Raw genomic sequence first — 17,522 nt, forward strand, 5'->3', positions numbered from 1 at the left:
CTGAAAGCTTCTCTGCCATGGACTTGGTAAATAAATCCGTAAGCCACCGCGGGTTAACTTTATTAATAAGTATCATTTGACCTGTGTTTATGGATTTTGCTCAATTGAAAATTTAGAAATAGATGAGGAAGTAAGCTCAAAGACCTCTCTTTATGTTTTTGTGAGTGCCTTGGGAGTACGCAGCTTGAGAGTGGGGTGGAGGTCCATTCGATCATCGCTTTCCAAATGAAATTGGATGATAAGTTGAGTAGAACAAATGTATCATGTTACAGGGAAAAGGAAGCCGAGTGGGATCTGCTAAACAGCTCTTGCGGAGCGACAGCACAGACATGGTGGGCTGAATGGCCTTCACTGTGCTGTAACCATTCTGTTACCCTCCATGATGCAGAACCTTTCTTACACACAAGGCATTCTAAGCAATTTACAGTCAGCGGAGTACTTTCTGAAATATAGGTACTGTTGTACATTCAGAAATACAGCAGCCATTCTGGGCATAACAAGCCCCCACTAACAGTAATTCCTATCCCAGCTAGCTCAGTGGGTAGAGCGTGGGTTTGAGCCCCACATTGGGCGCTTTCGCTTATTTATCTCAGAATATTGAGCTGAATTAATTGTTTGGGGAGGCGGTGGCATAGTGGTAACGTTGCTGGACTAGTAATCCAGAGATGTAGGATAATGATCTGGGGAACTAGGTTCGAATCCCATCATGGCAGGTGATGGAATTTAAACTTGATAAAATACCTGGAATTGAAACGTCTAATGATGACCCATTAAACCATTGTCGATTGTGGGGAAAACCCCATCTGGTTCTCTAATGTCCTTCAGGAAGGAAATCTGCCGCCCTTACCTGGCCTGGCCTACAGGTGACTCCAGACCCACAGCAATGTGGTTGACTCTTGACTGCCCCCTCAAGCAATTAGGGATGAGCAATAAATCTTGGCACAGCCTGCGGCGCCCAGGTCCCATGAACAAATAAAAAAATAATCAGCTTGTGTGATATTGACTGAGGGATAAATACATACAAGTCACCAGGGCTACCGCCCCCTGCTGGTCTTTGAAATAGTGCCACATTTGCTGTCTGCTTGAGAGGGTGCTTTTTTCAAAGCTCAGTTTCATGTCTCAATTGAACAACATCGCATCTGCCAGTGCCGCACTCTCTCAGCACTGCACTTCAATGGCAATCTAAAATGGTATACTCAAACCCTGGGGTGGGACTTGGACCCACAAACTGCCGGCTCAGAGATGGCAGTGCTACCAATTTAGCCGAGGTTGGCACACAATGGAGAAAGTGACCATGGGCCTGTGGGAGAAGATTAAATGGTGGGTACGACAGGGCAATAATCCAAAATGGTGAGTCAGAAGATGGATACATTTTATAATTCACATTATCACAACCACAGGATATCAAATGAGATACTTTCAAAGTAAACTGTCTTTTGTAGGAAATCTGCAGCCAAGGCAGCCACAAATAGTGATGACACAGTGGACAAATAATCTCTTTTAGTGATGTTGGCTGAGGGGCAAATCTTGGCCAGGACGCTGGGAGAAACCCCACTGCTCTTCCAGACACCCTGCCCTGTGGACATTGTTTACACCACGCTGAGGGTATAGGCTAAAGAGGGTGGTCCATGATTAGAATATTTTGGTTACTGTTATAAAAAAAGAAACCAGTGAGGTACAAGCAGCACTACTGGACAGAGTGTGCCCGAGCACCTTTACCCAGCTCAAACCTGTGCACCACTGGGTAAACAAGAAATCAGGTAACCTGGAGCAAAATACAATACCGTGTGACAGGCACACACCATCGGCAGGATCAGATTTCTTTTTAAAACCATCCAGATGTTGAAGGCCTTTTATTCCAGATGTTGTAATTGCTGGATTTCCCTCTTGAATACTTTATTGAGATTCGTGGTGTCAGCACTCACCCTTAGGAAGTCTCCAAATAATGGCCTTTTATTCAATGTATTAACATTCATGTTTTGTACAATGTGAAAGCTGCAGACAAGCTGAATACAATCTCAATACAAACAAAGTTGATTAATAAGGGGATCAGAGGTTATGGTGGGGGGGGGGAAGGCTGGAGAATGGGGATGAGAAAAATATCAGCCATGATTGAATGGCAGAGCAGACTCGATGGGCCGAGTGGCCTAATTCTGCTCCTTAGTCTTATAAAGTTACTATTTACACTGTATACTGTCACTGTATTTCTGTAATATTCAACTGTAAATAACTCTGCAGTTTGTTTACAAAATCTCTCTCGACACTGAATAAACTGCACATCAGTTCGGGCAGAATTTCCAGATGTGATGGGCCATCGGGTCAGTGTGGCGGGACAGCGTGACGGGGCAGTGTGACCGGTCAGCGTGACGGGGCAGTGTGACCGGTCAGTGTGACGGGGCAGTGTGACCGGTCAGTGTGACGTGACTGGAGGGCGAAACGGGAGGGCGAGACGGGAGAGCGAGACGGGAGGGCGAGATGGGAGGGCGAGACGGGAGGGCGAGACGGGAGAGCGCGACGGGAGAGAGTGACAGGGCAACGAGATGGGGCAGCGAGGCGGGGCGGTGAGTCGGGAGGGCGAGACAGGCCAGCGAGACGGGACGGCGAGGCGGGGCGGCGAGGCGGGGCGGCGAGTCGGGGCAGTGTGACCGGGGCAGTGAGACGGGAGAGCAAGACGGGCTGGCGAGGCGGGGTGGCGAGACGGGAGGGCGAGGTGGGACGGCGAGGTGGGACGGCGAGGCGGGGCGGCGAGGTGGGACGGCGAGGTGGGACGGCGAGGTGGGACGGCGAGGTGGGACGGCGAGGCGGGGCGGCGAGGTGGGACGGCGAGGTGGGACGGCGAGGCGGGGCGGCGAGGCGGGACGGCGAGGCGGGGCGGCGAGGCGGGGCGGCGAGGTGGGACGGCGAGGTGGGACGGCGAGGTGGGACGGCGAGGCGGGGCGGCGAGGTGGGACGGCGAGGCGGGGCGGCGAGGTGGGACGGCGAGGTGGGGCGGCGAGGTGGGACGGCGAGGCGGGGCGGCGAGGTGGGACGGCGAGGTGGGACGGCGAGGTGGGACGGCGAGGTGGGACGGCGAGGCGGGGCGGCGAGGTGGGACGGCGAGGTGGGACGGCGAGGTGGGACGGCGAGGTGGGACGGCGAGACGGGGCGGCGAGGTGGGACGGCGAGGCGGGGCGGCGAGGTGGGACGGCGAGGTGGGACGGCGAGGTGGGATGGCGAGGTGGGACGGCGAGGTGGGACGGCGAGGTGGGACGGCGAGGTGGGACGGCGAGGTGGGACGGCGAGGCGGGGCGGCGAGGTGGGACGGCGAGGTGGGACGGCGAGGCGGGGCGGCGAGGCGGGACGGCTAGGTGGGACGGCGAGGCGGGACGGCGAGGTGGGACGGCGAGGCGGGGCGGCGAGGCGGGGCGGCGAGGTGGGACGGCGAGGTGGGACGGCGAGGTGGGACGGCGAGGCGGGGCGGCGAGGTGGGACGGCGAGGTGGGACGGCGAGGCGGGGCGGCGAGGCGGGACGGCGAGGCGGGACGGCGAGGTGGGACGGCGAGGCGGGACGGCGAGGTGGGACGGCGAGGCGGGGCGGCGAGGCGGGACGGCTAGGTGGGACGGCGAGGCGGGACGGCGAGGTGGGACGGCGAGGCGGGACGGCGAGGTGGGGCGGCGAGGTGGGGCGGCGAGACGGCGAGACGGGCCAGCGAGACGGGACGGCGAGGCGGGGCGGCGAGGTGGGACGGCGAGACAGGCCAGCGAGACGGGACGGCGAGGCGGGGCGGCGAGGCGGGACGGCGAGGTGGGACGGCGAGGTGGGATGGCGAGACAGGCCAGCGAGACGGGACGGCGAGGCGGGGCGGCGAGGTGGGACGGCGAGGTGGGATGGCGAGGCGGGGCGGCGAGGTGGGACGGCGAGGTGGGGCGGCGAGACAAGGCGGCGAGGCGGCGAGACGGGCCAGCGAGACGGGACGGCGAGGCGGGGCGGCGAGGTGGGACGGCGAGGCGGGGCGGCGAGGCGGGGCGGCGAGGCGGGGCGGCGAGGCGGGGCGGCGAGGCGGGGCGGCGAGGCGGGGCGGCGAGGCGGGGCGGCGAGGCGGGGCGGCGAGGCGGGGCGGCGAGGTGGGATGGCGAGGCGGGGCGGCGAGGCGGGGCGGCGAGGCGGGGCGGCGAGGCGGCGAGACGGGCCAGCGAGGTGGGACGGCGAGGTGGGACGGCGAGGTGGGATGGCGAGGCGGGGCGGCGAGACGGGACGGCGAGGCGGGACGGCGAGGTGGGACGGCGAGGTGGGACGGCGAGGTGGGACGGCGAGGCGGGGCGGCGAGACGGGACGGCGAGGCGGGGCGGCGAGGCGGGGCGGCGAGGCGGGGCGGCGAGGCGGCGAGACGGGCCAGCGAGACGGGAGGGCGAGACAGGACGGCGAGGCGGGGCGGCGAGGTGGGGTGGCGAGGCGGGGCGGCGAGGTGGGGTGGCGAGGCGGGGCGGCGAGGCGGGGCGGCGAAGCGGGGTGGCGAGGTGGGGCGGCGAGACGGGAGGGCGAGACAGGCCAGCGAGACGGGGCGGCGAGGCGGGGCGGCGAGGCGGCGAGACGGGAGGGCGAGACAGGCCAGCGAGACGGGACGGCGAGGCAGGGCGGCGAGGCGGGGTGGCGAGGTGGGACGGCGAGGTGGGGCGGCGAGACGGGCCGGCGAGGCGGAGCAGTGTGACCGGGGCAGTGTGACGGGAGAGCAAGATGGGAGAGAGCGACAGGGCAACGAGATGGGGCAGCGAGGCGGGGCGGCGAGGAGGGGCGGCGAGGCGGGGCGGAGAGGCAGGACGGCGAGACGGGACAGCGAGACGGGACAGCGAGACGGGCCAGCGAGACGGGGTGGCGAGGTGGGGTGGCGAGACGGTGAGACGGGACAGCGAGACGGGCCAGCGAGACGGGACAGCGAGACGGGGTGGCGAGGCGGGGTGGCGAGACGGTGAGACGGGACAGCGAGACGGGCCAGCGAGACGGGACAGCGAGACGGGACAGCGAGGCAGGACTGCGAGACGGGCCAGCGAGACGGGACAGCGAGGCAGGACTGCGAGACGGGCCAGCGAGACGGGCCAGCGAGACGGGACAGCGAGACGGGGTGGCGAGGCGGGGTGGCGAGACGGTGAGACGGGACAGCGAGACGGGCCAGCGAGACGGGACAGCGAGACGGGACAGCGAGGCAGGACTGCGAGACGGGCCAGCGAGACGGGACAGCGAGGCAGGTCTGCGAGACGGGCCAGCGAGACGGGCCAGCGAGACGGGACAGCGAGGCAGGACTGCGAGACGGGACAGCGAGGCAGACAGTGTGAATGGGCTACGTGCAGCATTTCCCCTTCTTTGCAGGCCGTTCCACAATCTGCACCATCGTCTTTTGAATCTTCTCCTGGTCTTTCAGCATGCTGCAAAGGGACATGGAGACATGATAGTGAGCATTGCAGACAGCCCCGGGGGAGCACTCTCAGATAAAGGACACAACAATACAAAGAAAAATAAATCACTGCTGGAATAGCCACATTTCTCACTCACTTTGCCAGACACACCATGACAATGTTAATGTTGTGACCAGTATAGGCGCTGCATTCATAGAACAAGATGTTGTACTCCTAGAGAGAGAGAGGAATGATGGATGAGAATAGTTTAGAATTATTGCATGTGGTCATGAGCAAAATACATTACTTCATAAGCTGTTACTGAGATACTCCAACCTCTCCATACATTGATGCCAAGTCACTCAAGTTCAACTAAACCGGTGTAATGAGAGAAGCAGCTGCAAATCTCATCAGCAATTTTATTTAAAAATGTATTTCTCCATGGGAGGCCATCCCTAATTGCCCTTAAACGGTGTGGCTTGAACAGAGACAGTTCAGAGTCAACCATAATGCTGGGGGTCTGGAGTCACATGAGGGCCAGACTGAGTAACGATATCAGGGGTGGGATTCTCCGACACCCCGTCGGGTCGCAGAATCGGCAGGGGCCGGCGTGAATCCCGCCCCCACCGGCCGCCGAATTCTCCGGCCCTCCAAAAGTCAGCGAGGTGACTCAACGGGCCCCGGGGCTGCCCGAATTCTCCGGCCTGCAATGGGCCGAAGTCCCACTGGTTTTTTGCCAGTGTGGATCAGACTAGGTCCCTTACCGGCGGAACCTGCCGGCGTGGGCGGGCTTCGGGGTCCTGGGGGTGGCGCGGGGCGATCTGGCCCTGGGGGGTGCCCCCACAGCGGCCTGGCCCGCGATCGGGGCCCACCAAACTGTGGGCGGGCCTGTGCCGTGGGGGCACTCTTTTCCTACGCATCGGCTGTGTCAGCCTCCACGATGGCCGACGCGTAGGTGAACCCCCCCCCCCCCCCGCCCCCCTACCCTGCGCAGGGATGACGTCAGCAGCCAAAGGCCTTCCACGCCAGCCGGCGTGGCGCAAACCACTCCGGCGCAGGCCTAGTCCCTGAATGGTTCACGCCACTCCGTCCCGCCGGGACCTCCCCACCCCGCCGGGTACGGGAGAATCCCGACCCAGATTTCCTTACTGTGACTAGCTTTTCAATTCCAGATGTTACAAATTGAATTTAAATTCCACTCACTGGCGTGGTGGGATTTGAACCCATATCCCCAGAGCAGTAACCAGGGCCTCTGGATTACTAGACCAGTGACATTACCGCTGCACCATAGTCTCTCCTTGAAGGTAACTGCTCTCTCTCGCAGTGTGGTGATCACAGACACACAATCCAAAATGGTTCTCCTGACTCCAGTTGAGAGAAAGTTTTCCCCAGTGGACATGAACACGGCACAAATATCCGACCGAGCCCAGTGACCTCTGTTGACAACAGTACTTGTGGATGGTGAGTGAGGTGTCAGCTCTGATGCTCCAGACACAAAGTGCCTCCCAGCACACATTATCTCGTTCCTAGAGAATATGTCACAGCAACCTCTGGATCACAAATTCTAACCAGTCAGCATCTTTAATAGGGCAGTGCTGGTGCAGGGAATATTCCTTCAGTGATTTGTGGGAGTGGACGAGACTTACACTGGAGCTGTGAATATAAACAATAGGCACCAACCTGGGCAAGTCTTTCTCCCTCAAGTGTGGAGACCTGACGCTGAGCATCATTATCAACCTTGTTACCCAGAAGGAGAATGGCGACATCATCAGTTGCTGTCTCCTAAAAGAGAGAGATGGAAGGAGAGAGAGCAGAATGGAGGAAGATATGGAAAGGGAGAGGGAGACGAAGCCAGACAGAGAGAGAAAACGAGATGGAGAAATGGAGAGAGGGAAACAGAGAGAGAGTAATGGGGAGAGAAAAGGGGTGGAGGGAGAGAGAGATAGCGAGAGGAGGGGAGATGGAGGGAGAAAAAAAGAAATGGAGGGAGATAGAAATAGTGTGAGAAAGGGAGAGAGAGATGGAGGGAGAGAAAGGGAGATGAAGGCACAGAGATAGAAAGAAATAGTAGACAGCGTCAAAGGGAGAAAGATGTGGAGGATGGACGGTGGAGGGTGAGAGAGAAACAGAAGGGGAAAGGGAGAAAGATAGACGAGGAAAGGGAGGGAGAGTGATGGAAGGAAAGAGAGAATAAGATTTTTCTTGTTATGAGCTTAAAAATAGCAAATGACAATTAGAGATTACCCAGCCGTTTTGACATTGTGTTTTTTGTGTAACAGGAATGTACTGATGTCACTACTTATTGCAATCCCCGCCTCCCAGCCTGTGTGCTATCAGACATCCAATCTTCAAAAACCCATAGTTTTCTTCAGCTCACCATGGGAAGACCAAAACTATTATTTTCTCCCTTATGCAGCAGATTTGGTGTTCTTGCTACACTCCAATCATTGCCTCAGCGAATCACAGAATCATTACGTTGCAAAAAGAGGCCATTCAGTTCATTGTGTCTGCTCCGGCTCCCCTAATGAGCATCATGACTTAGAGCCATTCCCTTGTCTTTTCCCTGTATCCCTACACATTGTTTGTACTAAAATAATCATCGAATGCCTTCTTGAATGTTTCAATTGAACCTGCCTCCACCACACTTCCAGACTGTACATTCCACATCCAAACCACTCGCTGTGTGAAAATTAATTTTCTCACATCGAATTTCCTTCTTTTACCAATCACTTTAAATTTGTGCCCTCTCGTTCTCCATCGTTTTACAACCGGGAACAGTTTCTCCCGATCTACGCTATCCAGATTTTGAACATTTATATCAAATCTCCTCTTAGCTTTCTTCTCCATGAGGAGAAGAGTCCCAACCTCTCCAATCTATCTTCATAGCTGGAGTCTTTCAACCTTGGAACCATTCTTGTAAACCTCTTCTGCATCCTCTCCAATGCATTCACATCGTTTTTATAGTATGGCACCCAGAATTCTACACAGTTCTATCTAAGTGTCTTGTATATGTTCAGCATAACCTCCTTGCTTTTATACCCTATGCCCCTATTAATAAAGGCCAGAATACTTTATGCTTTATTAACTACTCTCTCCACCTGTCCTGCCACCTTCAATGATCTATGCACACATACACCCAGGTCCCTCAGCTGCTCCGGCAGCCCTTTCAGAATGTTACCCCTTATTCTTTTTGCCTCTGCATGTTCTTCCTACCAAATTTGATCGCCTCACACTTCTCCACATTGAACATCATCTTACACCTATCTGCCCACACCACCAACTTTTCCAAATCCCTGTGAGGTTCAACTTCACCCTCTTCATAGTTCACAATACTTCCAAGTTTTGTATAATAGAACATAGAAGACAAGAGCATACAGTGCAGCAAGAGGCCATTCAGCCCATCGAGTCTGCACCAACCCACTTAAACCCTCACTTCCACCCTATCCCTGTAACCCAATGACCCCTCCAAACCTTTTTGGTCACTAAGAGCAATTTATCATTGCTTTGGACTTTGGACTTTGGGAGGAAACCGGAGCACCCGGAGGAAACCCATGCAGACACGGGGAGAACATGCAGACTCCGCACAGACAGTGACCCGGTGCGGAATCGAACCTGGGACCCAGGTGCTGTGAAGCCACAGTGCTATCCACTTGTGCTACCGTGCTGCCCATGCAAACTTTGAAATTGTCCCTGTGCATCAAGATCTAGATCTATATCAAAGAACAAAAACAAAGAACAATGCAACACAGGAGCAGGCCCTTCGGCCCTCCAAGCCTGTAACGGTCATGATACCCCACTCGGCCAAAACCCTCAGCACTTCCTACTGCCATATCCCTCTATACCCGTCCTATCCATGTATCTGTTGAGATGCCTTTTGAACATCGTTAATGTATCAAGAAAAGCAAAGGTCCCAATACTGACCCCCTGGGGAGCGAGATACTGAGTTTTAGCTCAAAGCGGCCTTGCAGATCCAAAATCTCATGGACTAAAAGTCAGATCAATGGCAGTAAATAGTGAATGGCACATCTGTCCCATCGTGTCTTCAGAACCATCAACCACAGGGTCAAGGTCTTTCCCTTGGCTCGGAGAGTTCTGATCCAAAGCATTCTGAGTGCTAAAGGTCCAGAATTTGAGAGCTTCTTACCTTGACACAGGCCAACCAGTAACGCACTTCTGAGAAAGAGCTTGAGGATGTAATGTCGTACATCACGATCACCCCATCAGCCTTCCTGAAGAATTGTTTGGTCACACTGCGGAATCTGTGAGGAGATCGTAAATGACTAATCAGAGGCATGGACTACACACAAGAATGGCCTGTGACAACCAATCACTGAAGGGGTGAGGTATCAATCACATGACCCTCCATTAATTTGTGTCCTCGCCCTGTGTGGGAAATTTCTGGAGGCATACACGGTGGGCTTTTAACCCTCGGGAATAGGAAGCGGAAGGGGAACAGGCAGAGGATAAATGCTCAGAAATGGGAAACCCAACGAACTTGCCATGAGCGTGCCAACTCCCTACACACAGGGTTCATAATGCCACCCAGTGATTTCCCAAAACTCTTGAAGGAGGGAGGGCGAACAGCCGAAAGAGGTAAAAGTGAGGTGCTGCAGGAGGAGCACTGGAAGCGAGGAATGAAATGAGTAAACAAGGCCTCAGTAATCTCTGGTTTACACATTCGCTGCTGCAGTGAGGCTAGAAGTAGGCATGTTGAGCCAATGAATTTGTGTCTGGAGACATGGTGTGGGGCCGGGGGGGGTGTTAGATTCCTGAGACATCGAGACTTTCTCTGAGTTAGGTGTGCATGTCGGACTGGCTGCACCTCAATGAAGCTGGGACCTGCACTGGTTTTCTAGTGCTGTTGAGGAGTGTTTAAACTAACTTTTGGGAGTGGGCCAGAATGAGGCGGTAACAATAGGAAGGAGAAACATGGTTGAACAAATTATTGTGAAAAGTAGAAAGCACTAGAGTGAGAAAAAGTAAGGAATTAAGTCAGTCTAAGTTAGCTCTACAATGCAGGTAAACATGTAAAACATGGTAAAGATTGGCGAGCTGCGGATAACCAGAGGCCGAGCTCAAGAAAAGACAAGACTAAATATTCCTGGATTCAAGTGTTCAGAAAAGATAGGGAAGAATGGGAAAAATACATGGCAGATCATAGAAGCACGACAGTACAGAAGGCAGCTATTTGGCCCATCGAGTCTGCACCGAACCTCTGAAACAGCACACTAATCTAGGCCCACACCCCCACCCAACCTTTCAACACAAAGATGCAATTTAGCACAGACAATCCACCGAAACTGCACTTCTTTGGGCTGTGGGAGGAAACCCACGCAGGCACAGGGAGAATGCGCAAACTCCACACAGACTGTCACCCAAGGTTGGCATCAAACTCGGGTCACTGGCGCTGCAAGGCAGCAGTGATAACCACTGTGCCACCGGGCCGCACATATGCAGTATAACGAGGCTAAATGTGAAGTTAGACATTTTGGTGTGAAAAACAGAAAGGAAGAATTCATTTGAATGGTGAGATAATGGGAAGTGTGGGTGTACAAAGGGATCTGGGTGTCCTTGTACAGCAGCCATTGAAAGTGGAGTGACAGGTGCAGTGCGCAATTAGGAAGGAAAATGATATGTTAGCCTTCATTGCAGCAGCAGTTTAGTTCAGAAGTAGGATGTCTTACTGCAGTTGTACAGATCCTGGGTGAGACCACACCGGGAGTATTCAACTCCCTACATAAGAAAGCATATACTCCCCACAGCAGGAGTGCAGTGGAAGATCACAAGGCTGATATCGGGGGTGGCGGGACTGTCCTATGAGGAGAGATTGGTTCGAATGGGTTGAATGAGTTTAAATGGAATCTGATTGAAGCATCTAAGATTCCAACAGAGAAGGAAGACCGGATGCAGAGAGGATGTTTTCCGGGGTTGGGGAATCTAACACCAGAGGGCACGGTGTCAGGATACGGGATAGACCATTTAGGACTGAGATGAGGAAATACGTCTTCACTCTAAGGATAGTAAACGTTTGGTATTCTCCACCACATAAGGCTGTGCAGGCCAAGTAACTGAATGTATAAAAGAAATAGGAAGCAAACAGTTTTAGATTTTAATAGAATGAAAGGATATTGGAGAAAACGGGAATATGGAGTCGAGTTCAATGATCAGCCATGATCATAATGAATGGCAGAGCAGATTAAACGTGCCGAATGACCTTCCCACTGGAGGTACTGTCCCCATTAACACACTAAAGCAGAGAGTTACTGTCCCCATTAACAGACAAAAGCCGAGAGTTACTGTCCCCATTAACAGACTAACCCTGAGAGTTACTGTCCCCATTAACTCACTGACCCTGAGAGTTACTGTCCCCATTAACACACTGACCCTGAGTTACTGTCCCCATTAACACACTGACGCTGAGAGTTACTGTCCCCATTAACAGACTAACCCTGAGAGTTACTGTCCCCATTAACTCACTGACCCTGAGAGTTACTGTCCCCATTAACACACTGACCCTGAGTTACTGTCCCCATTAACACACTGACCCTGAGTCACTGTCCCCATTAACACACTGACCCTGAGAGTTACTGTCCCCATTAACACACTGACCCTGAGTCACTATCCCCATTAACACACTGACACTGAGTCATTGTCCCCATTAACACACTGACCCTGAGAGTTACTGTCCCCATTAACACCCTGACCCTGAGTCACTGTCCCCATCAACACACTGACCCTGAGTCACTGTCCCCATTAACACACTGACCCTGAGTCACTGTCCCCATTAACACACTGACCCTGAGTCACTGTCCCCATTAACACACTGACGCTGAGAGTTACTGTCCCCATTAACACACTGACCCTGAGTCACTGTCCCCATTAACACACTGACCCTGAGAGTTACTGTCCCCATTAACACACTGACCCTGAGTCACTGTCTCCATTAACACACTGACCCTGAGTCACTGTCCCCATTAACACACTGACCCTGAGTCACTGTCCCCATTAACACACTGACCCTGAGTTACTGTCCCCATTAACACACTGACCCTGAGAGTCACTGTCCCCATTAACACACTGACCCTGAGAGTCACTGTCCCCATTAACACACTGACCCAGAGTCACTGTCCCCATTAACACACTGACCCTGAGTCACTGTCCCCATTAACACACTGACCCTGAGTCACTGTCCCCATTAACACACTGACCCTGAGTCACTGTCCCCATTAACACACTGACCCTGAGTCACTGTCCCCATTAACACACTGACCCTGAGTCACTGTCCCCATTAACACACTGACACTGAGAGTTACTGTCCCCATTAACACACTGACCCTGAGAGTTACTGTCCCCACTAACACACTGACCCTGAGTCACTGTCCCCATTAACACACTGACCCTGAGTCACTGTCCCCATTAACACACTGACCCTGAGAGTCACTGTCCCCATTAACACACTGACCCTGAGTCACTGTCCCCATTAACACACTGACCCTGAGTCACTGTCCCCATTAACACACTGACCCTGAGTCACTGTCCCCATTAACACACTGACCCAGAGTCACTGTCCCCTTTAACACACTGACCCTGAGTCACTGTCCCCATTAACACACTGACCCTGAGAGTCACTGTCCCGATTAACACACTGACCCTGAGTCACTGTCCCCATTAACACACTGACCCTGAGTCACTGTCCCCATTAACACACTGACCCTGAGTCACTGTCCCCATTAACACACTGACCCTGAGTCACTGTCCCCATTAACACACTGACCCTGAGTCACTGTCCCCATTAACACACTGACCCTGAGTCACTGTCCCCATTAACACACTGACCCTGAGTCACTGTCCCCATTAACACACTGACCCTGAGTCACTGTCCCCATTAACACACTGACCCTGAGAGTCACTGTCCCCATTAACACACTGACCCTGAGTCACTGTCCCCATTAACACACTGACCCTGAGTCACTGTCCCCATTAACACACTGACCCTGAGAGTCACTGTCCCCATTAACACACTGACCCTGAGTCACTGTCCCCTTTAACACACTGACCCTGAGTCACTGTCCCCATTAACACACTGACCCTGAGAGTCACTGTCCCGATTAACACACTGACCCTGAGTCACTGTCCCCATTAACACACTGACCCTGAGTCACTGTCCCCATTAACACACTGACCCTGAGTCACTGTCCCCATTAACACACTGACCCTGAGTCACTGTCCCCATTAACACACTGACCCTGAGTCACTGTCCCCATTAACACGCTGACCCTGAGTCACTGTCCCCATTAACACACTGACCCTGAGTCACTGTCCCCATTAACACACTGACCCTGAGTCACTGTCCCCATTAACACACTGACCCTGAGAGTCACTGTCCCCATTAACACACTGACCCTGAGAGTTACTGTCCCCATTAACACACTGACCCTGAGTCACTGTCCCCATTAACACACTGACCCTGAGTTACTGTTCCCATTAACACACTGACCCTGAGAGTTACTGTTCCCATTAACACACTGACCCTGAGTTACTGTCCCCATTAACACACTGACCCTGAGTCACTGTCCCCATTAACACACTGACCCTGAGTCACTGTCCCCATTAACACACTGACGCTGAGAGTTACTGTCCCCATTAACACACTGACCCTGAGTCACTGTCCCCATTAACACACTGACCCTGAGTCACTGTCCCCATTAACACACTGACCCTGAGTCACTGTCCCCATTAACACACTGACCCTGAGAGTTACTGTCCCCATTAACACACTGACCCTGAGTCACTGTCCCCATTAACACACTGACCCTGAGTCACTGTCCCCATTAACACACTGACCCTGACAGTTACTGTCCCCATTAACACACTGACCCTGAGTCATTGTCCCCATTAACACACTGACCCTGAGTTACTATCCCCATTAACACACTGACCCTGAGAGTTACTGTCCCCATTAACACACTGACCCTGAAACACTGTCCCCATTAACACACTGACCCTGAGTCACTGTCCCCATTAACACACTGACCCTGAGAGTTACTGTCCCCATTAACACACTGACCCTGAGTCACTGTCTCCATTAACACACTGACCCTGAGAGTTACTGTCCCCATTAACACACTGACCCTGAGAGTTACTGTCCCCATTAACACACTGACCCTGAGAGTTACTGTCCCCATTAACACACTGACCCTGAGTTACTGTCCCCATTAACACACTGACCCTGAATTACTGTCCCCATTAACACACTGACCCTGAGTTACTGTCCCCATTAACACACTGACCCTGAGTCACTGTCCCCATTAACACACTGACCCTGAGTCACTGTCCCCATTAACACACTGACCCTGAGGGTTACTGTCCCCATTAACACACTGACCCTGAGAGTTACTGTCCCCATTAACACACTGACCCTGAGTCACTGTCCCCATTAACACACTGACCCTGAGTCACTGTCCCCATTAACACACTGACCCTGAGAGTCACTGTCCCCATTAACACACTGACCCTGAGTTACTGTCCCCATTAACACACTGACCCTGAGACACTGTCCCCATTAACACACTGACCCTGAGTCACTGTCCCCATTAACACACTGACCCTGAGTCACTGTCCCCATTAACACACTGACCCTGAGTCACTGTCCCCATTAACGCACTGAACCTGAGTCACTGTCCCCATTAACACACTGACCCTGAGTCACTGTCCCCATTAACACACTGACCCTGAGTCACGGTCCCCATTTACACACTGACCCTGAGAGTTACTGTCCCCATTAACACACTGACACTGAGAGTTACTGTCCCCATTAACACACTGAACCTGAGTCACTTCCCCCATTAACACACTGACCCTGAGTCACTGTCCCCATTAACACACTGACCCTGAGTCACTGTCCCCATTAACACACTGACCCTGAGTCACGGTCCCCATTTACACACTGACCCTGAGTTACTGTCCCCATTAACACACTGATCCTGAGAGTTACTGTCCCCATTAACACACTGACCCGGAGAGTTACTGTCCCCATTAACACACTGACCCTGAGTCACTGTCCCCATTAACACACTGACCCTGAGTCACTGTCCCCATTAACACACTGACCCTGAGTTACTGTCCCCATTAACACACTGACCCTGAGAGTTACTGTCCCCATTAACACACTGACCCTGAGAGTTACTGTCCCCATTAACACACTGACCCTGAGTTACTGTCCCCATTAACACACTGACCCTGAATTACTGTCCCCATTAACACACTGACCCTGAGTTACTGTCCCCATTAACACACTGACCCTGAGTCACTGTCCCCATTAACACACTGACCCTGAGTCACTGTCCCCATTAACACACTGACCCTGAGGGTTACTGTCCCCATTAACACACTGACCCTGAGAGTTACTGTCCCCATTAACACACTGACCCTGAGTCACTGTCCCCATTAACACACTGACCCTGAGTCACTGTCCCCATTAACACACTGACCCTGAGAGTCACTGTCCCCATTAACACACTGACCCTGAGTTACTGTCCCCATTAACACACTGACCCTGAGACACTGTCCCCATTAACACACTGACCCTGAGTCACTGTCCCCATTAACACACTGACCCTGAGTCACTGTCCCCATTAACACACTGACCCTGAGTCACTGTCCCCATTAACGCACTGAACCTGAGTCACTGTCCCCATTAACACACTGACCCTGAGTCACTGTCCCCATTAACACACTGACCCTGAGTCACGGTCCCCATTTACACACTGACCCTGAGAGTTACTGTCCCCATTAACACACTGACACTGAGAGTTACTGTCCCCATTAACACACTGAACCTGAGTCACTTCCCCCATTAACACACTGACCCTGAGTCACTGTCCCCATTAACACACTGACCCTGAGTCACTGTCCCCATTAACACACTGACCCTGAGTCACTGTCCCCATTAACACACTGACCCTGAGTCACTGTCCCCATTAACACACTGACCCTGAGTCACTGTCCCCATTAACACACTGACCCTGAGTCACGGTCCCCATTTACACACTGACCCTGAGTTACTGTCCCCATTAACACACTGATCCTGAGAGTTACTGTCCCCATTAACACACTGACCCGGAGAGTTACTGTCCCCATTAACACACTGACCCTGAGTCACTGTCCCCATTAACACACTGACCCTGAGTCACTGTCCCCATTAACACACTGACCCTGAGTTACTGTCCCCATTAACACACTGACCCTGAGTCACGGTCCCCATTTACACACTGACCCTGAGTTACTGTCCCCATTAACACACTGATCCTGAGAGTTACTGTCCCCATTAACACACTGACCCGGAGAGTTACTGTCCCCATTAACACACTGACCCTGAGTCACTGTCCCCATTAACACACTGACCCTGAGTCACTGTCCCCATTAACACACTGACACTGAGGGTTACTGTCCCCATTAACACACTAACCCTGAGAGTCACTGTCCCCATTAACACACTGACCCTGAGAGTTATTGTCCCCATTAACACACTGACCCTGAGAGTCACTGGCCCCATTAACACACTGACCCTGAGAGTTACTGTCCCCATTAACACACTGACCCTGAGAGTCACTGTCCCCATTAACACACTGACCCTGAGTCACTGTCCCCATTAACACACTGACCCTGAGTCACTGTCCCCATTAACACACTGAACCTGAGTCACTGTCCCCATTAACACACTGACACTGAGGGTTACTGTCCCCATTAACACACTGACCCTGAGTCACTGTCCCCATTAACACACTGACCCTGAGAGTTACTGTCCCCATTAACACACTGACCCTGAGAGTCACTGTCCCCATTAACAACTGACCCTGAGTCACTGTCCCCATTAACACACTGAACCTGAGTCACTTCCCCCATTAACACACTGACCCTGAGTCACTGTCCCCATTAACACACTGACCCTGAGAGTCACTGTCCCCATTAACACACTGACCCTGAGTCACTGTCCCCATTAACACACTGACCCTGAGTCACTGTCCCCATTAACACACTGACCCTGAGTTACTGTCCCCATTAACACACTGACCCTGAGTCACTGTCCCCATTAACACACTGACCCTGAGAGTTACTGTCCCCATTAACACACTGACCCTGAGTCACGGTCC

General features: G+C 53.5%; 1 protein-coding gene across 1 annotated transcript; it reads right to left on the reverse strand.

Annotated features, from left to right (window-relative positions):
• Positions 1-5,122: 5,122 nt before the first annotated feature.
• On the reverse strand, positions 5,123-9,619 carry LOC119978059 (ras-related protein Rab-44-like). Its single transcript, XM_038819415.1, has 4 exons — positions 9,515-9,619; positions 7,051-7,152; positions 5,528-5,604; positions 5,123-5,400 (listed from the first exon to the last, which is right to left on the reverse strand). The coding sequence occupies exons 1-4, from the start codon at positions 9,575-9,577 to the stop codon at positions 5,316-5,318; spliced, it is 327 nt and encodes a 108-aa protein (XP_038675343.1). The 5' UTR covers positions 9,578-9,619; the 3' UTR covers positions 5,123-5,315.
• Positions 9,620-17,522: the final 7,903 nt, after the last annotated feature.

The sequence above is a fragment of the Scyliorhinus canicula genome, chromosome 15, assembly GCF_902713615.1.
Source record: "Scyliorhinus canicula chromosome 15, sScyCan1.1, whole genome shotgun sequence".
NCBI lineage: Eukaryota > Metazoa > Chordata > Chondrichthyes > Carcharhiniformes > Scyliorhinidae > Scyliorhinus > Scyliorhinus canicula.